At 52.2% G+C, this 22,809-nt stretch overlaps 10 protein-coding genes across 10 annotated transcripts; 5 read left to right on the top strand and 5 right to left on the bottom strand.

The window, feature by feature from the left end:
- Window positions 1-178: 178 nt before the first annotated feature.
- MRS44_002273 (uncharacterized protein) lies at window positions 179-1,558 on the bottom strand (the record flags this gene model as incomplete). Its single annotated transcript, XM_046279691.2, has 1 exon — window positions 179-1,558. The coding sequence occupies one exon, from the start codon at window positions 1,556-1,558 to the stop codon at window positions 179-181; it is 1,380 nt and encodes a 459-aa protein (XP_046126846.2).
- A 694-nt stretch (window positions 1,559-2,252) lies between these two features.
- Window positions 2,253-3,976, bottom strand: MRS44_002272 (uncharacterized protein; the record flags this gene model as incomplete). The annotated part of the gene is made up of 5 exons (XM_046282531.2): window positions 2,253-2,376; window positions 2,437-2,698; window positions 2,749-3,392; window positions 3,445-3,814; window positions 3,868-3,976. 5 exons carry the CDS (start codon window positions 3,974-3,976, stop codon window positions 2,253-2,255), a joined length of 1,509 nt encoding a protein of 502 aa, XP_046126845.2.
- Window positions 3,977-4,726: 750 nt separating this feature from the next.
- On the top strand, window positions 4,727-6,590 carry MRS44_002271 (uncharacterized protein; the record flags this gene model as incomplete). The annotated part of the gene is made up of 2 exons (XM_046284837.2): window positions 4,727-5,467; window positions 5,523-6,590. 2 exons carry the CDS (start codon window positions 4,727-4,729, stop codon window positions 6,588-6,590), a joined length of 1,809 nt encoding a protein of 602 aa, XP_046126844.2.
- Window positions 6,591-7,380: 790 nt separating this feature from the next.
- Window positions 7,381-8,458, top strand: MRS44_002270 (uncharacterized protein; the record flags this gene model as incomplete). The annotated part of the gene is made up of 2 exons (XM_046278943.2): window positions 7,381-7,570; window positions 7,620-8,458. 2 exons carry the CDS (start codon window positions 7,381-7,383, stop codon window positions 8,456-8,458), a joined length of 1,029 nt encoding a protein of 342 aa, XP_046126843.2.
- Window positions 8,459-8,892: 434 nt separating this feature from the next.
- On the bottom strand, window positions 8,893-10,359 carry MRS44_002269 (uncharacterized protein; the record flags this gene model as incomplete). Its single annotated transcript, XM_046277468.2, has 8 exons — window positions 8,893-8,968; window positions 9,025-9,101; window positions 9,147-9,400; window positions 9,458-9,532; window positions 9,576-9,743; window positions 9,799-10,136; window positions 10,185-10,218; window positions 10,266-10,359. 8 exons carry the CDS (start codon window positions 10,357-10,359, stop codon window positions 8,893-8,895), a joined length of 1,116 nt encoding a protein of 371 aa, XP_046126842.1.
- A 1,578-nt stretch (window positions 10,360-11,937) lies between these two features.
- Window positions 11,938-13,174, top strand: MRS44_002268 (uncharacterized protein; the record flags this gene model as incomplete). The annotated part of the gene is made up of 2 exons (XM_046271544.2): window positions 11,938-12,808; window positions 12,861-13,174. The coding sequence occupies 2 exons, from the start codon at window positions 11,938-11,940 to the stop codon at window positions 13,172-13,174; spliced, it is 1,185 nt and encodes a 394-aa protein (XP_046126841.2).
- Window positions 13,175-13,372: 198 nt separating this feature from the next.
- Window positions 13,373-14,401, bottom strand: MRS44_002267 (uncharacterized protein; the record flags this gene model as incomplete). Its single annotated transcript, XM_046277467.2, has 3 exons — window positions 13,373-13,486; window positions 13,539-14,055; window positions 14,103-14,401. The coding sequence occupies 3 exons, from the start codon at window positions 14,399-14,401 to the stop codon at window positions 13,373-13,375; spliced, it is 930 nt and encodes a 309-aa protein (XP_046126840.2).
- A 512-nt stretch (window positions 14,402-14,913) lies between these two features.
- Window positions 14,914-17,202, top strand: MRS44_002266 (uncharacterized protein; the record flags this gene model as incomplete). The annotated part of the gene is made up of 3 exons (XM_046284835.2): window positions 14,914-15,178; window positions 15,228-16,192; window positions 16,243-17,202. 3 exons carry the CDS (start codon window positions 14,914-14,916, stop codon window positions 17,200-17,202), a joined length of 2,190 nt encoding a protein of 729 aa, XP_046126839.2.
- Window positions 17,203-17,571: 369 nt separating this feature from the next.
- MRS44_002265 (uncharacterized protein) lies at window positions 17,572-19,500 on the bottom strand (the record flags this gene model as incomplete). The annotated part of the gene is made up of 1 exon (XM_046284836.2): window positions 17,572-19,500. One exon carries the CDS (start codon window positions 19,498-19,500, stop codon window positions 17,572-17,574), a length of 1,929 nt encoding a protein of 642 aa, XP_046126838.2.
- Window positions 19,501-21,211: 1,711 nt separating this feature from the next.
- On the top strand, window positions 21,212-22,414 carry MRS44_002264 (uncharacterized protein; the record flags this gene model as incomplete). Its single annotated transcript, XM_065622757.1, has 1 exon — window positions 21,212-22,414. The coding sequence occupies one exon, from the start codon at window positions 21,212-21,214 to the stop codon at window positions 22,412-22,414; it is 1,203 nt and encodes a 400-aa protein (XP_065478829.1).
- Window positions 22,415-22,809: the final 395 nt, after the last annotated feature.

The following is a 22,809-nucleotide window of genomic DNA, read 5'->3' as shown; positions in this document are numbered from 1 at the left end:
CCTCTACTGCACAGTTACGCCGAGACCCTCTGCCAACATCAGAAAATGCTAGTATTTCTTGATTGACATGATAAGCTGGCTAATGACTGTACTGTAGTTACTCGCGTACTGCCGAAACACAAGATCGATCATGATGATCGACAAGATGGACCAAACGTCCTCCTCAAGCTTATTTCTTCTACCCGATAAATCGGCCATGCTTGCACCACTCCTCACCCCCCTTCAACCTCTCCATATCCACATTCCTCAACGCGATAGCCGCTGTAATCTCCCCATCCGGTCTCTTGGGCAGTAGGTACATCAGGCACTCCAACGGCTCAAACCTTGGCCGCCTGACCGTCTCTGGCTTTCCCAGTCCAAAGCCAAAGTCGAGATCGTAGCAGCCCACCTTGGCCCACGAGCTGAGCATGATGTCGGCTGATGGGTCGGCGCCTGCTGTGAGGGAAAAGATGGACTTGTCTGGTGTGCGGTGGAGTTTTGTTGCAAAAGCTTGGGTGCGGAACTTGAGACGGTCTCGTCCTAGCTCGGAGCGGAAGTTTGATGCTACGGCGCCGAGAGGACCGTCTGCGATTTGCTGTAGCGTGCCGCTGTGGTATGTCATGTTTTGGAGAAGGCCTGGATAACCCTTGGGAGCTCCAACCTGAGTGCGCACGTCTATAGCTCGAGAAAACTTGGTCTCGGCTGTGGGGTCCAGACGGGCGAGGCGTGCTCGAGAAACAGACTGCCAGATGAACGCAGTCAGGGCATCGTCAGTTGAGATAAAAGGTGTAGATGCATCAAGTGTGCTTGTTGCTTTGGCCTTGAGCTGGTGAAGTGATTGGCTGCTGAAGGAGAAAAACGCCCAGCTGGCAGGTGCTGGCTCTGGAGGAGCCGGTGGAGGTGTTGAAGGAGTCTTGATGATTTGGTTTTCAAGATGCGAGTCAAGCTCGGCTTCCTCGATGTCCTCTAGGAATGGGACAATTGTCTTTCTCTCCAGCTTCATTGTCGCAATTTCTTCTTCTGTGAAGGGTTCATTCCTGCAGGCCTTTGACAGCAGGCGAATGAGCTCTCCCTGTCCAGTCATATCCATAGCTCCGTGCTGGCCGTTGACGGTCAAGATCAGACCACCTTCAATAAAGTTGAGTTGAAAGATCAGAACAGGTTCAGGATTATCAGGCGAGTAGTCGGGGCCTATAGGCAGTGTCTTTCTGGGAGCAATGACATTCTCGTCAAACATGCTCATGGGAAACTCGGCCTTCCTGAGGCCCTCCATTGTGGGCGCAGAGGGGTCATTGCGAAGGTCCTTGATCACGACAGGTGGTGTCTTGTCAAGGGGGACGATTTTGAAGGTGCCGGTATTTCCCTCGCTTTCATCGAAGCATTTGACTTGTCCAGCGACCCAAGGAAAGCTTGTCGAGAGTCGCTCAAGACCCTTGTTGAAGGTGTCGATGATGGTGGGGTGAGCGGCGGGGTCGGGAACGGGGAAGCACAGGCTGATTTGGGTGTAGATCCTCAGCGCGGGAAGCTGACCGAGAATGTCTAGCTCAATGGCTAGGCTGCTAGTGTCCGGGGTATCCATTGTGAATGTGGTATTTGATGATGAGTTGTTTGCTTAAGGTTGAGGTTGTCTAGAGTCTGGCATTTGTACATGTTGAGGGTTCATGCGCTAAGACGTTTTCAGCTTCTGAGGATGAGTCGAAATGTATCGTTGCCGCTTCGGGAATGCAATGCAGGAGACAGGAACCAACAGATTTGAGCTCGCCTCTTTCACGCCACACGATTATCTTTATATCTCTAGGATCACATGTTTGACTTTGATACTCTAAATGTGACTCTATTATGTAGGGCTTTATGACAATCGCTTTGTTTAGAAGGAATTATCAAGATTGAGCTCCGGCGTTGTCTTGTAGCCCCCGCGCTGGACTCTGAATCTGGGGAGCTACATGAATATTTGTTGATCACAACGAGGGTTTCAGTTTCGGGGCGGCTCTCCAACTCGAATATATCTGACCTAGGATTTTTGAATTCTTTTTGGAGTGGTTCTTGTTCATGTTTTTCTGCTTTCCATCTTGTTGCCTACATTGACTGGAGCTCCTCATATCACAAAATCACTGAACAGTTTCTGCTTGTAGAAACTCATGGACATGGAATTGGGATAGAGATGAATAGCAATAATATTTTTAGTCTCCCTATCTGTAGAACTTGTGACTTTTACTCTGAGCCTGTATGCCGTGCAACACATTTCATTCCTCTTTTTGTGAGACCCCCATACCCTACAGCAGTGCCCGATGCACCACGTTGACATTTCCCGTCACGATAGTCTTGACGTGGAGATAATCCTCAATACCGTACTTGCTTCCTTCTCGGCCCATGCCCGAGTGCTTCACTCCTCCGAATCTAGAAAGGAATCTCACGTTAGCATGAATGCTTACCAAGATAAAAAAGAGGCAAACTTACGGAGCAGCAGCGTCAGACATGATGCCAGTGTTGACTGCTACCATGCCAAAGTGGAGGAGCTCTGTGACACGAGCGACACGGTTGACGTCTTGTGTAAAGATGTAGGATGCTAGACCGACGTCGCACTTGTTGGCAATATCGACCACCTCGTCCTCGTTGTCGAAGCTGAAGATGGGCGCCAGAGGGCCGAAGATCTCGTCTCGCACAAGTCGCATATCAGTTGTAACGTTGGTGAGAATCGTGGGCTCGAAAAAGTTGGGTCCTATTTGCGAGTGAAAGGTTAGCTTAGAAAAGACATATTGAAACGAGAACTTGACTTGCCTAGATCAGTTCGTCTCTTTCCTCCGACCTCAACCTTGGCGCCAGCCTTGACGGCCTCTTTAACAAGACCATCTACACGCTCAGCGGCCGCTGCTGTAACCAAAGGACCGTGTGTTGTCTTGCTGTCAAAACCGTGCCCAACCTGGAACTTGGACACAACCGCCTTGAGCTTCTCGACGAATTGATTGTAAATGCCCTTTTGGACAAAGATTCGGTTGGAGCAGACACATGTTTGGCCTGAACACTTGAACTTGCTGGCGATGGCTCCAGCAACGGCCAGATCGAGATCAGCGTCGTCAAAGACGATGAATGGGGCGTTTCCACCGAGCTCGAGACTAAGCTTCTTGAGGGTATCGCTAGACTGGTTCATGAGGATCTTGCCGACTCGTGTTGAGCCTGTGAATGAGATTTTGCGGACGACGTCGGAGGCACAGAGGGTCTGGCCGATTTCTGGGGTGTTGTCCAACGCGGCGATGCTGTTGATGACGCCCTTGGGGACTCCGGCTCTTTCGCCGAGGACGAGGAGGGCGTTTGCGGTGAATGGTGTCTCGCCGGCTGTCTTGACTACGGCGGTGCAGCCAGCTGCAAGCGCTGGGCCGAGCTTTCGGGTGATCATGGCAGCGGGGAAGTTCCATCTGATAATTCGTTAGAGTGAAAGGAAATGACGGCGTTTGTGGTTGAACATACGGTGTGATGAGACCAACAACTCCGACAGGCTCTTTGAGGACCGAAACACGGAAACCAGGTGCGCTGTGAGGAATGACGTCGCCATAGACGCGAGGAGCCTCCTCGGCGAACCACTCAAGGAAGCTCGCAGCAAAGAGGACCTCACCAGCGGCATCTGGTCCAGCCTTGCCGTTCTCCCAGGTAATGAGAGTGGCCAAGTCCTCCTTGTTCTCAATTACCAGATCGTACCATCGTCGCAGGATTCTGGATCGGTTGCGACCTGTGCGGGAGCGCCATTCTGGGAGAGCGGCGGCGGCGATTTTGATGGCCTGCTCGGCGTCTTGAGCTACGGACTCGGGGCACGAGCCGATAAGCGCGCCGCTGGCTGGGTCTGTAGACGGAATGATCAGTAGATGTGATGATTGTTGCTGTTTGATGACATACCGTGGACGTCGAATCTCTTCCCAGAGACAGACTCAATCCATTGACCGTCGACATAATTCTTGCCCACAAAGAGCGAAGGATCCTTGAGCTTGGGGACAGAGTATGACATTGTGAATAGTAGCGAAAGTATTGAATCGTCTAGACAAGATCAATTGCTTTTTTTGGTCCAGCTCTCGATGGCCCGTTATCTCATTATGAAGCCCCTCTACCGGCTCCGAGGACCGGTTCCGAGGAGTGTCCGATTAGGCAATTCACAGCGTCAGCGACCGGCACCGATGGACTCGGCTCCCCGGGGCCCAATTCTAGACGGCAAAACGCGGGGAATGACTCTTGGGAAATGCAGGCTTACTCAATTGAGGCTTGGAGGATTTGAAATCGCGTCCCATGTGATGAGTTGGGAGTGGGGATGAGCATGGTTTCTCGAGGAAGGACACTGCGAACGAAAGCTTCCCCCACGTTGTTTGCGCTTCACTCGTGGAGGCGTGCATGAGATCGTCGATGAGGGGTCAATCATCCTCATGTGCCGAAGACAAGGGAAAGAAACTCATGGCTCGTGCTGATATGCAAAGAGACAACAATCTCTCCCGATGCGTGAACTGCAACCCCTGGTGAGGCGGGCCGGTGACGGCGGTGGAGACTGGTTATCTTCAATGGCAGCTTTCAGCGAGCCATTGAGAGAGCTTCGATTCCAATCGTAGACTTGTTACGATTGCGATTACGGCGCAGGGAGCCATTGGCCAGTCATATACAAACATCAAGACCTCGAATCTCGAAAAGTAACCAGATTGTTTGTCTTCATTGCATTTTGTTCAATTGTCCTTGACTCTAATCAATTGCATTTACAAACACAACCGCCAGAATGAGCAAGACTGTCGAGACGGTTGATCTCTCCAACACGACCGGCCTCTACTACGCGCCGGCCACCATCTCGACCGGAAAAGTCGTCCACATTGCTGGACAGCCCGGCAACACCAAGGATGGCCATGTCCCCGCCGACTACGAGTCTCAGATTCATCTTGCGCTTTTAAACCTGCGCAAGCTCATCATTGCTGCCGGCGCGAGCATCAAGGACATTGCCAAGCTTAATGTCTTTATCGTCGACTATGATGCTTCGAACCGTTTGCATGCTCGTCATATTCAGCGATTTTTTGGAAGTCATAGACCGGCTATGACGCTCGTGCCTGTTCCTAAGCTGGCGGTTTCTTCGTGGCTTATTGAGATTGATGCTATTGTTGCTCTGCCTGAGCAGTCGCCGGCCCCAGCTCTCCCCGCTGCCACGGAGAGCTACGATGTGGTCATTATCGGCGCAGGTCTCGCAGGTCTCTCTGCTGCTCACGAAGTCCTCAGCGCTGGCCTCTCGTGTGTCGTTCTTGAGGCTCGTGACCGTGTTGGTGGCAAGACTTGGAGCGTGCCCACGGCTGATGGCAAGGGCGTTGTTGATCTTGGTGCTGCTTGGATCAACGATACCAACCAGAGCAGGGTCTATGCCCTGGCGAAGCGATATGGTGCCGAGGTGATTGAGCAAAACACCACGGGTAATGCCGTCTTGGAGGACTTTGATGGAAAGTGCACGCCTTTCAAATATGGAGATCTTCCCAACGTAAGTGCTACTTGACAATACTTTGATGTTGGCTCGGCTAACGCATCTTGTTTAGTATGACGAAGAGACCAAGAAGAACGTTGCCAAGATCCGAGACATGTGCGAAGCCGACTGTCAAGCCCTCGACACATGGCGACCCAAGGATACATCCATCGACTCGTTGACCTTTGAGGCATACCTTCGCTCTCGAGGTGCTAGCGAGAAGGCCTTGGCTACGGCCATGGTGTGGACCCGTGCCATGCTTGGACTTGAGCCTCGAGATATCTCGGCGCTGTACTTTCTCAACTACTGCAAGTCAGGAGGTGGTCTTCTGAACATGCGATCTGATCGTAAGCATGGTGGTCAGTATCTGAGGATTCGTCAGGGTACTCAGGTCTTTGCCAAGGGTCTTGCTTCATCCCTTCCTGACAAGGCCGTTCGCCTTGAGAGTCCTGTTCAGACAGTTGTCCAAGAGGGTGGGCATTCTATCAAGGTACAGGCTGGTGGAACCGTCTACTCTGCTCGCAAGGTCATCACGACTGTTCCAGGACCTGTTCTCAAGAACATCTCGTTCTTCCCGAAGCTGCCACCCGTGAAGCAGGTCTGGGCCGACTCTCTCACATATGGATACTACACCAAGGCCATGATGGAGTTCAAGACTCCCTTCTGGGTTGAGCGCGGCTACTGCGGTCTCGTCAACTCTTTCATCGGTCCTGCTAGCGTTATCCGCGACAGCTGCAGCCCCGAGGACAAGAAGTATGTTCTCACATGCTTCATGTCAGGTGAGCCCGGTCGCGCATGGGCAGCCCTCTCCACACCCGAGAGAGAAAAGGCGATCCTGAAGCAACTCGAGAAGCTCTTTGTAGTCTCCGACCTCGAGAGCCAATTCATCCAAATGTCCACCTACGAGTGGGTGCACGACGAATTCGCCGGCTGGGGCTGCCCCTGCACCTCCCTGCCTCCTGGTGTCCTCGACAGCCTCGGTGGGGATGGTCTCCGAGAGCCCTGCGGAAACTTGCACTTTGCTGGAACCGAGACTGCTGGCGAGTGGAAGGGATACATGGAGGGTGCTATTCGTAGCGGTGAGAGGGCTGCTGGGGAGGTTGTTAAGGACTTGAAGACTGGTGTTGTTGCTAGGCTGTAATTCGATGCAAAAAGACATGTGCTGTTCTTAGACAAAAAAATTCTACTTCTATTGCGTTAGCATCAATAAATCTCCAATGCTTTTTGTTCTATTTGTTTGCTACACCGTTATGTTTATTTCAATTTGTTTGGAAGTGACATGTGTGAATAGCTTCATCTGCCACTCTTGCTACCAACGTAGAAATCTTTACATCAATCCCCAAAATAGACGACCCTGTTGAGCTCACTGAGTGACGTCACAGATGCGTGGAGATCGTCTTGGAAGCATTGCTCTTCACCAGAAGGTCTTTCCGATAGATCTTAGATGCACGGCTCCAACACTTGCCACTTCCAAGATAAAACCTTCTAAATCCAGATCTAGAAGCTATCATCGCAGTCCCGATAAAGTTGCTTGTCTAGCGCGATTGCTAATCACCAACCCTCCATCATGCATTGGTCCACTCTCGCTCCCAACTCCCTCTTCTGGAACTCGAGATCTCGCTAACTCTTGACCGAGCGGATGCGGGGTTATCGGTCCCCATCCCGAGTTACCCAAGAGCCGAGTGAGATTCTTGAGGAGAGCATCTGGGAGCGAGGAATCTGTTGGCCTAAGAGATGGCGTCCTGCAGGTTCTAGTCTCCAACAGCCGAGCTTCAAGTACCCTTGTTTCTTCCCCGCATCTTAAGCAGCTCATGGCAAGCTTTCTTCGAAGCTATATTGGGAGCTTCACTCGTCTGTGCACGGTCAGAAGCAAGTCTCATTCATCCCAGCATCTACGTTCTTCATCAAGACTATACTATCAATCTTCCAACATGGCAAAGAGCAGGGTTCTGGTCGTCGGCACTGGTGGCATTGGCACCATGTCTGCTTATGCCCTTGAGAACGGCGGCTTGGCTGAGGTCACTGCCGTTATGCGATCCAACTACGATGCTGCCGTCAAGGATGGTATCGATATCGATTCGGTGCAGTATGGTCAGATCAAGGCCTGGAGGCCGACAGCTAGTATGTGAACATACATGCGATACGAGAGTTTCTTGCTAACTTGCCCAAGTCACCAAGACCGTTCCCGACGTCTCCAAGGGTGACGTCGCGCCCTTTGACTTCATCCTCGTCACAACCAAGAACATCCCCGACGTCCCTCCCACGGTGGCCGACATCATCGCCCCAGCCGTAACCCCCGGCAAGACAGCCATCGTCCTCTCTCAAAACGGCATCAACATTGAGAAGCCCCTCATCCCTCGATTCCCCACCAACCCTCTCATTAGCAGCGTCGCCTACACGGGCGCGACCGAGACGGCGCTCGCAAAGATCTACAACGATGACCCAGACACGCAAAAGATTGGAGCCTTTGTCAACCCTCAGGTTCCTGCTGCTATGGCGGCCGAGGCTGCTCAGTGTTACGTTAGGATCTATAACCCGGAGGGAAAGCTCAATGTCATTTACGAGCCTGATGTTGGTAAGGCGCGATGGAGGAAGATTGCTTACAACGGGTCTATGAACCCTATTGCTTCTATCTTGCGAATGGATACCCCTCGTATGCGCATGAGCAGACACATCATCGATGACCTGATCCTCCCCATCATTCTCGAGATTCGCGCCGTTGCTGAAGCCAACGGCGTCACTCTGCAGCCTGATCTCATCGACGCAGTCATGCACCAGGACCCAAATGATACTGCGTTCAAGCCGAGTATGTGCCAGGATTACGAGAAGGGAAACTTGATGGAGATTGAGAACCTTATCGGCGAGCCTTTGCGTGAGGGTGAGAAGCTGGGTGTTCCAATGCCGACGCTTCGAGTCGTGTATGGTATCATGAAGGGGCTGCAGCTCAAGGTTAAGGAAGAGAAGGGCTTGTGGACGGCCAAGTTTGAGCCTGGTAATCCATACGAGTAGATAGAATAGCTATATGTTAGTAAAGAAAAGATTCTCGTTTCCATCGTTCTCTGGGTCGCTGCAGCGAGAATTGACGGAACTATTGGAAAGAACTTTGCCTATGTTAATCTAGGGAATTATCGTGAAATTTGATCATATGTTCTTGGGACATTAAGAGCTGTTCAACCATCATCGGTCTTTGACAATCACCGCATTATGAACCGAATTTGTACTCTTGGGTCATTGAGCGGATGTGACTTTTGATCAACTGTCTGCGATACTGCTTGTCAAAAGTTCTCTATGTCAATGAAGAGCAGGAAGTGATATAGGTGCACGACATATGGTGTCACGATGCATTCTCAGGTTGATTGTAGAGGACGGAATAAGTGTCAACTCCAGTCTTTTGTTCACAATCTGCGCTACAAACTCCTATTCAAACATCTAGATAATACATCTTACAGCTTGGAAAGCCTTCCATCGGGCTGCAAGAGAGAAATGTAGTCCTTGGTGATCTCATTGACATTCTTGCAGCTGGAAAATATCGTTAGTAAGGGTAGACTAACATTGCAAATTTTTGGGGGACTTACCCAGCAAGTGCCATACACGTCTTGAACTCATCGTAGAGAATGTTGAGAGCGAGTTCGACTCCCTTTTCTCCGTTGTACTGCGACTGTTAGGACTGTTGATAGCTGGAAGACTGGGGACTTACAGCTAGGCCCCAAATAGCAGGCCGTCCAGCAAGACAAAAGTCGGCGCCCAATGCCAGAGCCTTGAAGATGTCGGTACCGCGACGGATACCTCCATCAACAGCGATGGGGATATGGCCCTTGGCGATCGGAACAACCTCTCGAAGAACATCAAGGGATGCAGGCACACTGTCAAGCTGGCGACCGCCGTGGTTGGAGACGACAATACCGTCGAGACCGTGCTTGATGGCTAGCTCGGCGTCATCGGCGGTGTAAACTGGTGAGAGACAAGGTTATTACCGCTGCCAATAGGTCTGGGTAGGAAAAGACTTACTGCCCTTGCCCCAGATCTGCATCTTGGTGTGCTTGCGGAAAAATGGCATCAGTTGGGGCCACTCGAGAGCGCAGTCTAACACGTTAGTCAAAGTCACGTTGAAATCTTAAAGACTCACCATATGCCATCGACTCGTCGCCGTCCTCGAGATTGGTGACATCGACACCAGGGAAGAGGTTGGGATACTCCATGCCCTGGGGAAGGCTAAATTTGTTGCGGAACTCGTTTAATCGTCGGCCCAGGTAGGGAGCATCGAGAGTAACCAGCAGGGCCTTGAATCCAGCCTCTGAATAGTTGTCAACATGGTTTTACTAGACGTATTGAAACCTTGAGATACTCACTCTCAGCTCGCTTAATCATCTTGATCATTGCGTCCTTATTCTTAAGCAGACTCATCTGCATCACATACGGATTACCCTTTCCATGGGAAATCACCTTTTCAAGCTCAATGGTGGAATAGTTGCTCAGACCCATGGGTACGCCGACTGTTGCCGTAGCTTTGGCGGTACCCTCTTCACCGTCGGGATGCGCTAGCTGCTGCATGGCAGTTGGTGAGAAGCCAAACGGGAACTTGACCTTTGTGCCAAAGATTGTGGTGCTCGTGTCGATGTGGGAGATGTCTCGGAGGACGCGTGGGCGGATTCTGTAGCGGTCATATGCGGATTCGTTTTCGTGGAGTCTGTATCAACGTGAGAAGCTGTACTCGTGTTCAAGGGTGAGAACCTACGTGATGAGATCCATGGCACCCTCGTTGTAGTATTCTGCAACCTGTCAGCACCCAATTGAGTGTCGCTCGTGGGAGTCGTACCTCTCGTCGACTTGACCAGCTTCTCTGAACCAAGCCTCTGCAGGTCCTTGAGGGAATGGACCTGCTCATCGTAACTTCTACCGCGGTTCGCCATTGTTGATAGTGAATGAGGTCTTGGGCTGAACAAAGTTTTCTTGCAAACAGGAGCTAAGAGGGAGACCTGAGACTAGCCAGCACGAGAGAAATTATAAGAGACTACAGAGGTAGCCGGTGTCGGTGAACCCAAAGAACAAGCGAGGTAGCTTCCCCAATAGCAGCTTTTCAATCCAGGCGTTTCTACTCGCCCCTCCAAAGAGGTGTCGCCTGCATATCGGCCAACGAAGCTATCAAGCTCCCGGTCTAGCTCTTATCGCTTCTTTCGCTGTAACCTGCCTTTGTCTTCAAGTGGGTTTTTCCTCGTCAGGTCTAGCGTTATCGGTTACAGTCGTTGAAGGTCACGGCGAGGGTCTCCACGAGATAAGCAAAGGTTGCCCCCCCGCATTCTCTTCCCCGCAATGCCGGTTTGAATTGCCCGTGGGAAGCACCTCGTGACAGGAAGTTGAGTTCATCCGATGCATGAGCAATGATCGGGAGAGGAGCCGATATTTCCTGCAACGAGGGGAGGGTTAGTACGAAATTCGCTCTTGCAAAGGTTGGCAAGTGACGGATCGCCATCCGCTTGATCTTTGAAGAGTTAACGTGATGTGGACAGCCATTAAAGGAATTCTAAGCAACAGGCATCGGGACGTTTAAGATCCTGACGCCGGGTGCTTTAAGAAGCCCAAGGCATATCCATATGCTACAAGCCTAAGATTTGTCTTTGAGGTTTTATTCTGCGTCTCTATTCCTCATGCGGGCAAACTACTATCCGACCTTTTCTCTTTGACCTAACGTGATCTTGTTACTGGGGCCATTCACAACCTGTGACAGTAGGACATTGCTGGAATGCATTGAGTCATAGAATGAATCACTTCAAAGCTTGTATTTGTCTGCGAACAGTTGCTGTTACGTTGTGCCTGCGGCCGCTCCTGTCAAGCGCATGTTGGGGCGTTGGTCGTCAAAGAAAATGGCCTAACCAGCCAACCAGCTAGTTATTTTAGAGTAGCACGTAAGCGATGACTTGTCTTTCAGATTGTTGTCAACAGTTGAAAGATTTCGAAAGATGTCTTTGGAGGTTTATAGCAGATGCCTTTGTCCCAATACGCCTAAACCATCTAAGGGATGGATGCTATCTTTTTACTAATCTGCAAGGCAGTATGGATTGGAGCTTGCAAGGGAACCTAGATACTAGCGAAAAAGAAAGGCCTATAAGGCCAAAGGATATGACTTCAAACCTCTGGCGGCTGTTGCGAAAGGGGCGATATGCCTTTAGTCGCAAAGGTCATGCATATACCTGCTAACCTGGAGTGCATGCTGAAAGTTATCTCTCAAGTTTGTCGTAGTGACTCACGATGCCTTCTTTGTCAATGGCGCATGACCGCTCTTTGGAGAATGTTCTTCTCTTACATGTCATTATGGAGTTTCTCACATGCATCTTATGACTGGTTCCCAACGCGACGTGGTCGGATAGGCATTCACTCTTGACAACCCGCCCCGATGGCAATTTGTCAACGTATCGACTATATAATGTCTAACCCGTTCTTGAAGCTGGTTGGCCGTTCAGGTGTAGAAACAACGCAGATATACGAGCACAATGTTCAAGTGTGACTGCTGCCCCCGGCAATTCAACTCTCAACATGCAGTAAACCAGCACATGGACGCCCTAGGTCACCGGCTGCCACGATTTAACTGCGAAACCTGTGACAAGGCGTTCTTCTCACAGCACGCTGCGAAACAGCATATGAACGATACAGGCCACTGGGGACCACAAGCTCAGGATAACAGTGGCGCATCTTTCTCCTCCGAACGGGCCTGGTATAAACAGGGCTGGGTTGGAAAAGACCTCTCCGGGCATAGCCCCTCCTCTTCCACTGGGGGCCTCTTTGGACAAAGCATCTTCTCTGGACAGAGTACCGCTGCACCGGGTCTTTTTGGACAGAACCTCGCCACTGCACCAGGCCTCTTTGGACAGAGCACCACTGGGCAGGGCCTGTTTGGCCAAGGCTCCTCCTCTGGACAGGGACTCTTTGGTGGACGGAACCCCGTTACTGCACAGGACTTCTCATCTGGATCGCGCTTCTGTTGTGAGACTTGTAATATGGAGTTCCGGTCTCAGTATGATGCAGACCTGCACCGCGAAGGGTTTGGGCACAAGAAACCCTCAATGATCGACGACACTGAGGTAGTGACGAACAGCTACACATACAGGGACGAGATCGTTAAACTGTTTGATAATGGATGGCACCACCCGACCAAAACCGCGACCATCCAATGCATCTATGTACACAAACAGCGCGCCCAAGAACTGGTTGCCTACTTGAACCGCGGCGAAGCTAGGGTTCTCTTCCATGGGACTCAAAGGGCCTGTCATGTTGGTGATCCCAATCACCCTTTGAGAGTGTGCAACAATACTGAGTGTCGTCTCTGCGGCATCCTAAGGGACGGGTTCAAGATAGACCGAGCCAGTAAGTATACCACAGCCCAGGGGATAAGTATTGAAGTACTGACAAGGTCCAGAATCAACTTGCATGTTTGGACCCGGAATATATACAACCGATGTGTCTTCCAAGGCTGACAACTGGGTCATGAACCACCACATGCACTCGAAGCTGCATGTCATGCTGCTATGTGCGGTCTCTGTTGGAAAGTCCGAGAAACTATACCGTGCAGACCATGGGAGAAAAGGCCCAAGCGCTGGGTATCAGTCTGTTGAAGGGGCTGTGATTGCGGAAGGGGGAGCCCTTCACGAACCCGAGATTGTTCTGTATTCTGAGAACCTAGTTGTGCCTTTTGGGATGATTGTGTATACTAGAGAGGGGTGGCAACCTTAATAAGGGTCGGAATCAAGCTGTCAAAGTCTAGCAGATGGAGGATGGCGGATTGTTTTGTATTGAGATTTGAGACGGAGTACGAGAGGCTTTGACATGGAAGCGAACAATATGATGATTGACATGACTTTTTGCGTTTGGTTCTTACAGCATTGCGGTATTGAGTGAAGCTATATAAAACATAATGAATGTGGAAAGATTTTACTTCGAGACAAAGCTAAGAAATTCCTTGTTTATTCTCCCTTGCACAGTTCTCCCCCCAGACTTCCAAATCTCGTACTCGAAATCAGGCTGGAACTCGGTGTAGAGTGTTTCCTATAAATGAATTAGTACCTATGTTCTTTCTATACAGAAATGCAGCGCTTACGGGGTCAGCGTTCACTCTGGCCGTGAACTCGGCTTCCTTGTCGCCGATGATGTTCTTTGGTAGTCCTGCACCCTCGACCATGAGCTGAACCTCACAAGTTCGTTCCAGACAGGTGAAGAGGTAGGCAGCTTCGTCAACCGTGCCGCCTGTTGTGAGGAGACCGTGGTTCTGAAGGAAAATGACGCGGCCCTTGTCGCCCAAAGCCTTGACAATGTTCTGTCCCTCTTCAGCGCCGAGGACAACTCCACCAAAGGCCTGATACACTGCTTGTGTGTTGTAGAAGAGGCACGAATCTTGGTTAATGATGTCGATGGGCCTGCCAAAGGTCGACCAGGCTTTTCCGGCGGGAGAGTGCATGTGGCATGCGGCGTGAACGTCGGGGCGAGCGCGGTGGATAGCGCTGTGGATGACGAAGCCGGCTGCGTTGATGGCGACCTTGTTTCCACCGATGACTTGACCGTCTTCGTTGATTTGGACCATATCACTGGCCTTGAGCATGCCAAAATGCTTGCCCATGCTATAGGGTGTTAGTGTAGACCCCTTCAAGGTTAATAGTGAGCTTACGGGTTGATCCAAAAGGTGTTTGGGTCGACAGGGTCACGGACGCTAATGTGACCACTCGTACCCTCGGTAAAGCCCTTCCTGGCAAAGACCCTAAAGGCACCAGCCATGTGCTCGAGCTGCCACTGCCGCTTCTTGTAAGGGTCTGTGATCTTTGGGATTCCAGGGAACTCGTAACCTCCAGTCGCTAGGTCGGCGACGCTGCTGGGAGGAGCATTCTTGGGAGCGGCATCCTTGGAGGGGACAGGCTCAGCCTTCAAAACGGGCTGAGCCACGGTCTGAACGGCGGTAGTGGTAGACATGGTGAAGAAAAAAGAGCCTAGTGATTATGAGTTTAGGATTGATCTTGGATGTTTGAGAACCTGTGAGGCTTATCAGATGGTAGATGGACGTTATCAATGCCAGAGGTTTGCCACGATGGATAACAATATGCAAAGATTATCACTCAAATGACGCCTCCTATGGCATTTACAATAATCGGAAGCCATTGCCGCTCTCTCTGACGTAAAGTTGACATTGGCCAATTACCGACCCGGCATTCCTTGCAAAAGGTGAAGTTGTCAGCGAGAGGGAGCCTTTTCGCTGTGGCTTTCCTCTTCCAGATCAAGCATGTGGGGACAAGCTCGTGATCCTTGCCTCCAAGAGTTGACTAGCCCCTTGAAGGAATCGTTCGTATCACACATCAGCATCAGCAACAAGCCCCAAGCTGCATGACTCGGCACAGGCTCGAGTTTCCCCAAGGTAAAACCAGTCGAGTTCCACTCGAGTTCCCCCTTCCCCACGCTCTCAACTTCCTTACTCTGCGTCCTGACCCATGCCGTCCTCTACTCGATCTAGCTACCGATCGCGGAAGCGTACCAAGACGTTTACCGGCTGCTGGACATGTCGCGCCCGCAAGATCAAGTGCGATGAGGGAAGACCGCATTGTCGTCAATGTCGCGAGAAGCGCGTGACGTGTGAAGGCTATGATGCCCGTCTTCAGTGGCTGACGCCGGATACTTGCGGCAAATCTAGCCTTCGCTCTGAGATTCCGTGCGAGTCTTCCCTGACGCAATCTCTTAGGCGTCACATACCTGCTGGTAAGTCTGCACCTGGACTTGGTAGTGCATGAACTGATGGTGCGTGTAGAGCCCCCAAAGTCGGTACTGGCTTGGAGTCAGGTGGAGGGTATTCTCCGCTTTATCGACTCCCTTGAGGCTGATCTGGGGTCCGATGGTGGGGAAAACGTGTGCGCATCTATCCAAAACTTTGGTGTCTTCAGCGTGAAGCAGTCACAATCTCCTGAACCAGCCCCTGAGGCTCATGGCCTGACTGATCTGCAGCCGGAGCAAGTTGGTCACCAGAATGACGATGGTGATCTGGACATGGGCGCAGAAGCCATTCCGAACTTTTTCTTTGACAACTTTGCTTCCCCTTCCTACTCGGAGACAGCTGCCGCATGGGACTTGTGTAACCTCTACGATCATCAGTCTTCCCTAGCCTTGGAGACTCAACCCCAGGAGGCTCCTCCAGTCCAACACAAATCCCCTCTTACCATCTCGAACAGCTCTCATGAACCTCCTGCACCGGCACCTGATGACCTTCAACTCCGACATGAGCTACAGACGACCAAGGCCGATAAACTTTGCAAGGCCTCGACGCCGGACGAAACATGGCGTCTCGACTACAACGAGCTCCTCCACTGCCTCGAACCCTACGTTGTACCTGGTCAAGAACGATTCTTGATGGACCATTACCGCAACCGAGTTGTCAACCTCTTTTGCGTCATCGACAATGGCAAGAGCCCCTGGAAGACGATCCACCTGCCTCGAGTCCTACAATGCGTTGGTGAGCTGAGCTTTGGCGGTTCGACGACGAGGATTCGGAATGCTCTACGAAATGCTCTCCTGTCTATCAGTGCCTTTTACTTGTCTAATGATCATAAAACTTCTGAACGAGAGGATGAAGCTAAGAGATGGGGCAATGTTGCCTCACGGTATCGTTGCGATGCCATCGGACTGCTCAAGCAGGCCGTCGAGTCGGATCTATATGGCGGGGAGCGACCAAGATACAAGGAGTTTCTTGCTACAATGTTGTCCATGATCACTATCAATGTGAGTCACTGATATCCTTCTACCATCCCTCGTCGCTGACACTTCCACAGGTCATGTCTGGAGACACAGACACTTGCAGCGTGCATCTCGACGGCGCTGAGCAACTCATCAACCACATGAGCATACGCAAGTTCAAGTTCTCTCGAAAGGCTCGAGCCTTGCATCGAATTTATCTATACTTGCGAGTTCTCTACGAGAGCACAGCCATAAGGACAAGAGCCGGAACGGGGTCTCGCTTCTCTCCGTCTCTCAGCTCGCACAGAGCCATGGGACCACACCCCACAAGCTTACCACAGCGTCTTTTCCTCGAGTCGGATGATTCGCCATCTTCTATGATACCGATGGAAGTGAGCTCCACTATTACCCAGGAACCGATGACTGAGATGGCGGCGTACGAGTGCATCTATGGCATACCCCAAAGCTTGTTGCTGCTTCTCAAGGATGCAATCGAGATCATTGACATGGTGGATATGGAGCGTAAAAAGACTGAGAGCACGACAATATCTGAGCCACTGGGAAGTTTATGCGATAAACTTGAGAACGACATACTTGATTGGCCTCTGGAGGAGCGCCTCGCCTGGTGTCAAGAGGCTAACAAGGGGATGAGCGCTGAAATCATCCATCACCAGACTCGAGCATTCCACAACGCCTTGATCATTTACTTTTCGCAAAACGTTCGACTTCTTGGATACCGATACCTCCGACAGTACGTCCACACGATCCTCGACAGCATTGAAGCCATTGAGAAGATCAAGGCCGAGACCAAGATCCTAGCGGCGCCACTCTTCTGGCCTGCTTTCATCGGGGCTACTGAGGCTTTTGAGCCATCTCTCCAAGAGAGGTTCAAGCAATGGTACAACAACGTTTCGGTTTATGGCATTGAGGCTGTGAGGACTGGGATTCAGGTTGTGCATGAGGTCTGGCGACGAGGGCCGGCCACGAATAGACGGGTGAAGAGCTCTTGGAGGACTATTGTCGAGAGCAATGGGGACAGCCTGATGCTGACTTGAATACTGGCTAGCATCCAACTTGGAAATAACTCTTGGGTATGCTATTAGCATAATGCCTGCATAACCCTGACAGCGTCAGGTTCTACGGGCTGGACCTACGCGAGGGCGTGTACGACGAGGCGCTGCGGAGGGATCTGATGAGGCGGCGGCTGTAGAGGTTCATCGGGGTTATTTGCCGCCCGGAAACGCAGAGGGAGTCGCACTATTCTAAAGCGAAGCTGCCGGAGCAGTATGATATATATGTCTGGTTCGACGAGACGCGGTATGCCGGCGCCATGGAGGTTTAACAGCCGCACGGAGACGTCGAGTACGGAACCCGGCCTTTCGGGCTGCGAGTACGCTGATTCTGTCTAAGCTCTACACGAAAGTTCAATATCCTGTTCCTGTTTGGTCTTCTAGAAGCCGTTCTTGTCGCTGTTCCGAGTCCTCGGGCCTGTTCACGTCCGCCGCTGTGACGAGGGTAATGAGCGCGATCAAGGCCACATAACCAGCGGTCCAACACACCCGCACCACCCATCCTTTCGAGAAAAGAGTAACCATGGCCAACCAGAAAAAAGTAAACACCATCGAGTAAAAAATGGAAAATTTCACACAATCGTTGTTATCCTTATCTCGCCTCTTCCTCTCCCTCATCTTTTTCTGTCTCTCCTCCCTCTCCTCCCTCTCCTCTATGGCCTGCCTTTCTCTGTCCAGCTGGGCCAGCCGCTTGTCCTCGTCCTTCTCAGTCTTCGACGGGAGCTCCGGCAGCGTCCGACTGCAAGATGCCTCGCGTTTCCTCCGCGTCTCGTCCATGAACAGGTCCACCACGTGCGCCTCCTTTCCGTGGAGGAGTCTCGTCGTCAATTCCGCCGCGAGCGCCGAGAACTCGCCAGGAATGGTTACCGCCACGCCGAAACCGCCGAATGCGCTGGTCACCTGATCCGCCTGTACCAGGGGTGAGTCGCGCGGTAGGATGCCGAGCTGGCAGGTGGCGGTCTGGCCGCAAGGACCGTCGACGTCGAGTTTCAGGACGTAGTCACACTTGACACCGTCGGACTCGGCGCCATCCTTCAACCTGACGAACGTCACGGTTGGCGATCCTGCGCTGCCTCTACTCTTGATCCGGGTCTGCGTGTCGCGAGGCTCTTCCCATGAGTCGTCGGGGAAGACCTCCGCAACCCGCAGTCCCAGCGGAAGAGGCTTGATCGCGTAGTGAATATCGGCAGACTGCACGTACGGGTTCTGGGACAGTAGTTTGTCGCTGAAGCTGTCTGGCCACTGGTCCTCCGGGTAGGTCGTGGTCTCCGGAGAGGTCCTGTACCACCGGCCGGAGCGCTTCTCCACCGGCACGGCGATGACGTTCCATTGGTCGTGGCGCCAGTGACACCTGAGCATCAGGAGGCTCCGAGATCCGATCGTCGTGACGGGCAGTCGGGCTTGGATGCCCACGTTCTGCATGATGATCGGCGTGGTCGTTGCGGTCACGACTTGGTCCCAGGTCTCCACGTCGCCGCACCCCACGAAAGAGGCCGGCGACCGCGCGAGCACGCCGCTCAGGACGTCCGTTGCTTCCGGGGCCGCGACGGCGAGGGCCTCGGGGGCGGTCGGTGAGCCCCAGGCAAGGAATGAGTGGTCGCTGGATTTTTCGAGGAGCTCGCGCTGCAGGCGGATGAAGGCCATCCCACCGCCCTCTCCGTATATCGGGCTCATGTGGGTGTTGAATATACCGAGGAGGCAGTAGGCCATGTCTTCAGGCCTGGTCGTAACGCGCTTCGCGGCCCAGGACATTCTCTCGGCAATGGACGCCCTCGACAGGTCTGCGCCGTGGAGATACGCCTCGGCGATACCCGTCTTCTTGCTCAGTACTTTGGATAGTTGGGAGCGGCTGCCGAATTTGGTCCAATTCTTGGCGTAGAACTCTACCTTCTTGGGGGCGATGAGCTCCTGCAGCGTCCACCCGCGATCGAACCACTCGCTCGAGAGGTAGTTCTGCTCACCCGTCGCGTCGTGCAGGTAGGCGTAGCAGACTTCAGCCATGCTATACCAGCGGAACATGGAGTTGATCTCCTCTGAAAGCTCGGCGCTGCTGCTCTTATCGATGCAGCAAGTGTCAATCCACACATACTTCAGGTTCTGGCTGAGAGCGGTATCACAGCAGCCACGGAGCTTGGCGTATCCCCGCCTCTCGTGGGCGGTGCCATTCTCGACATCGTTGAACAACACCTCATCGTCGGTCCAGCGGTGGGAGAGGATTGCGTAGGGCTCGGAACCTGGGTTCACAGTTTCGAGGCGGAGGGTGGTGGCATTCAGAAGGCGCATTGAGGAAGGGATCGTCAGCTGGGGCCGATCGAGAGAGAAGAGGGTGGAAATTTCGAAGGGATTCTCGGATCAAATCTGGCAGAAAGCAGATCTTGAAGTTTCAAGGGCTATAAGTATGTAGGAAGGAGTTGCGTTCGTTTGATGGCGAACAGGCAGAGGTGTGAGTACTGCAGTGCACTGCCTCAAGGAGACGCACATCTTGTCTGCGAATCATTGCTTGTCAGCGGTTTGAGTGGTGTTCTTGGCACAATTTTCGTTGGGCTGAGCGAGCGGGTGTGATCTTGCTTGGCCAAAAGGCTGCACAAGGCCAGGCTGGTGTCAGGCGGCATGTTCGACCCTACGGAGTAGCAGGGATCAGAATGGCGACAGTGAGGGTGAAACTAGCCTGGCGGAGCATGTCCCCATCATTCGATGAGGGCATGGAGCCCACGCCGAGGGGCTGGATGCGGGTGATGTTCGATGTCGACCTGGATTCGTCGTGGCCAGTCAAGGGGTTCATCAATCAGTTGGTGAGCCGAGTCGCCCTGTACCGGCCCTTTGCGGGGAGAGATGAGCCCGAGCAATGTCTTTCCAGAAGCCGTTGGGCGGCACGGAGAGGCACGGTATGTATCGCCGCCGGGACCCCCTGAGACCTCCCGCGGGGCCAACTGTTAAAATAAAAAGGGTTAGTACCTGAGAGCCTGTTGGGTCTTATGTTTCAACACCAACTCCTGAATCCGGCCGCCACGCCCATCATTGATGGTGGTCTCCAGGGTCCACCACCGCCGACCCGCTCTGCTGCTCCCTCATGTTGGTTTCGAGTGTCAGACAATTTCAACTGTCGGCTCAATGTCAGCTCGAGAGAGACTCCGCTGCTTCCCTGACAGAGGGTATGCTGATGGTCGCTTTGCGACTGGACATTTTCAGACAGCCGCCAGTTTTCCTGCCAGCCCGTTCCCTGCCGTAGGAGACCTTGGCCCTTGGTTCTCTCCTGATGGCCCTATGGTCAATTTACGTCTGTCAGCTTCTAGCCATACAGTGATAGAAAGCAGTTTCCTGCCACCCGAAACGACCTGGGCTCTTCGCGCCATGCGGCGATACAACGTGCGCTACTGGACAAGCGTGACGCTGTTTTGACGAAGAACTTCTTTTGGGCTTGAAGGGCCATCGTACTAGTGAATTTTCTGTTTTTCTCATCGTGAGTACGCCCATGAAAGGCTTGAGGTTCATCTCATAATACCAATGTAACCCATGCCACTGCTCAGCTCTCTGCAGCCCGCCTGTTACGAAATGCTATGTGCATGCTTCGCCTCGCTGACGCCCATGATAGCCAATCGTTGGGTTAAGATTAAGCGAAGGCTGCAAGAAATGCGCCTTGTCTACTGTTCAATTGCAATCACCAGTGCAGCTCGTTGAGGCCTCAGCCTGGTCTGTCGCTGATGGGGTTAATGAGCCGAACTCCCCACAACTTCTTGGTCTGCCGTTCTCCGACTACTCGATATTTATCAATGCCAAACAGTGCCCCTTGCAACTTGCATCTTAGAATTCCCTCCTAATTCTTAAAAAGCCCCTGTTCACTCATGACCCCTGAGACCCCTGGCTGATCATGTTTCGATCATTCAGGGCGTCTCGTCGCCTTTCAGACCCAAGTCATGGGTCGTAAGGCATCCCTCTTGATGATCCAGTCCTACAACAACAAAGTTCGCGAGGCCAAGATTCCACGCACCACGAAATGTCAAGTACAACATCTTTGACTGGTTGGGACGATACGGCTGATGACCCTCTCATCGCCTCGACCCAGGAACGCAGTCTCACTGGCTATGATGGCCCAGCTTCTGCCACTACGTCTATCAACTCACACCCCGCGGAGCAAAGCATGTTGCATCCAAAATTCGGGCCTGCTGCCGTGGCTATGCTACTCTTAGCACTCTTTTCAACCACGCTCAGCGGCCTGTGGCTCGTCGTTGCCATCATCCAGCCGCGATGGGGATTCATGATCTCAACCACAAACGGACTATCCCCTTCCAACGCCGCGACGTTGACTGCTTTGCTCGGCAAGACGATTGAAGTAGCTTCAATCACGGTATTCATCTCATGCATTGGGCAAGCCATGACTCGTCGCGCCGTCGCCAAAAAGTCGGCAGGCATTACGCTCGCCGACATCACAATCAGGAATTGGGTCATCCAGCCAGGATATATCTTTACACACTATCAGACACTCCTAGTTGCTGGTCGCACTCTTTTTGGGGCCTTGGCCTTGCTGGCCCTAGTCGCCACTATCCTATATACGACTGCTTCAGAGGCCCTTGTTTCTCCAAAGCTGAAATACGGAGAGTGGGAGACTCGGGAGTTGACAGCTGCAGTGCATTATTACTACGGAAACTTTTTGGGCGCGGGCATACGCTGTACGCATGAGCCAGATCTCGACCAGAAGGCAACCGAGGAAGAAGAAATGACTTGGATGGGGCTAGGTATGATTTGTCTCGGCCATGAGCTTAATTACAAGTCGACTCGTGATCTTCTCGCATTCATGAGGGATGAGGGCATAGGTGCTCTAATTGAGTACCAAGAAAAAGTTGGCAACAACCTGAGATCAGCAGGATATACACTTCTTCATGACAACGTCACGCTGGAGGCGACACGGGTGGATACAGAATACAGTGACGTTGCGGCGTCGTACGAGCGCTGGGGGAGGATCATTGACAACGTGACTGTGTCTATTCCACACCCAAGTGTCTGGAGTGCCTCACGTTTCCCCGGGAATAAAATCCTCCAACCCGAGGATTTATCCAACGCCGGTGGCTTTTCCATCAAGGCTACTGTAGTCTCGCCCACGCTCAACACCCTGTGTGTAAACATGGATAAGGAGGAGCTTGCCCCTCTTGTCTATACACAGTTTCCTCACAGCGAAAAGGAGTTCTCTGAAAAGGAATAACTTGGGTCTTCTTGTCACCTCGGCCTGTGCCTCGCAATATGAGTACCAATTCGGGTATTGACGCGCGACAAGCAACCCAATCAGTACAATCAGAAATTCACATACCCAATGATTACACGCCATTTGGTGAGATGACAGGGTCATGTCTTACAATATGGCAGTGATTTAGACGAATTCTGGGGTTGGTTGTTGGACTGACTCTACTTTGGTCCACAATCCATGCAAGGCAGGCCAACTCTCGGGTTACTCAACGTCTGCGGGGTCGGGAGATCGACGGCCAACTTGGACTTGTCAACCAACAGCCAATTCTCTGACTCGAGCGTGCAAGTTTGTTATACAAGCAATACCCCTATTTGATCTCATTTTTGAAGCTTTGACATCATCCAATAAAGACG

Source organism: Fusarium solani, assembly GCF_023522795.1.
Source record: "Fusarium solani strain SB1 chromosome Unknown bctg00000001, whole genome shotgun sequence".
Taxonomy (NCBI): domain Eukaryota; kingdom Fungi; phylum Ascomycota; class Sordariomycetes; order Hypocreales; family Nectriaceae; genus Fusarium; species Fusarium solani.
This window is presented reverse-complemented; position numbering and strand designations above follow the sequence as displayed.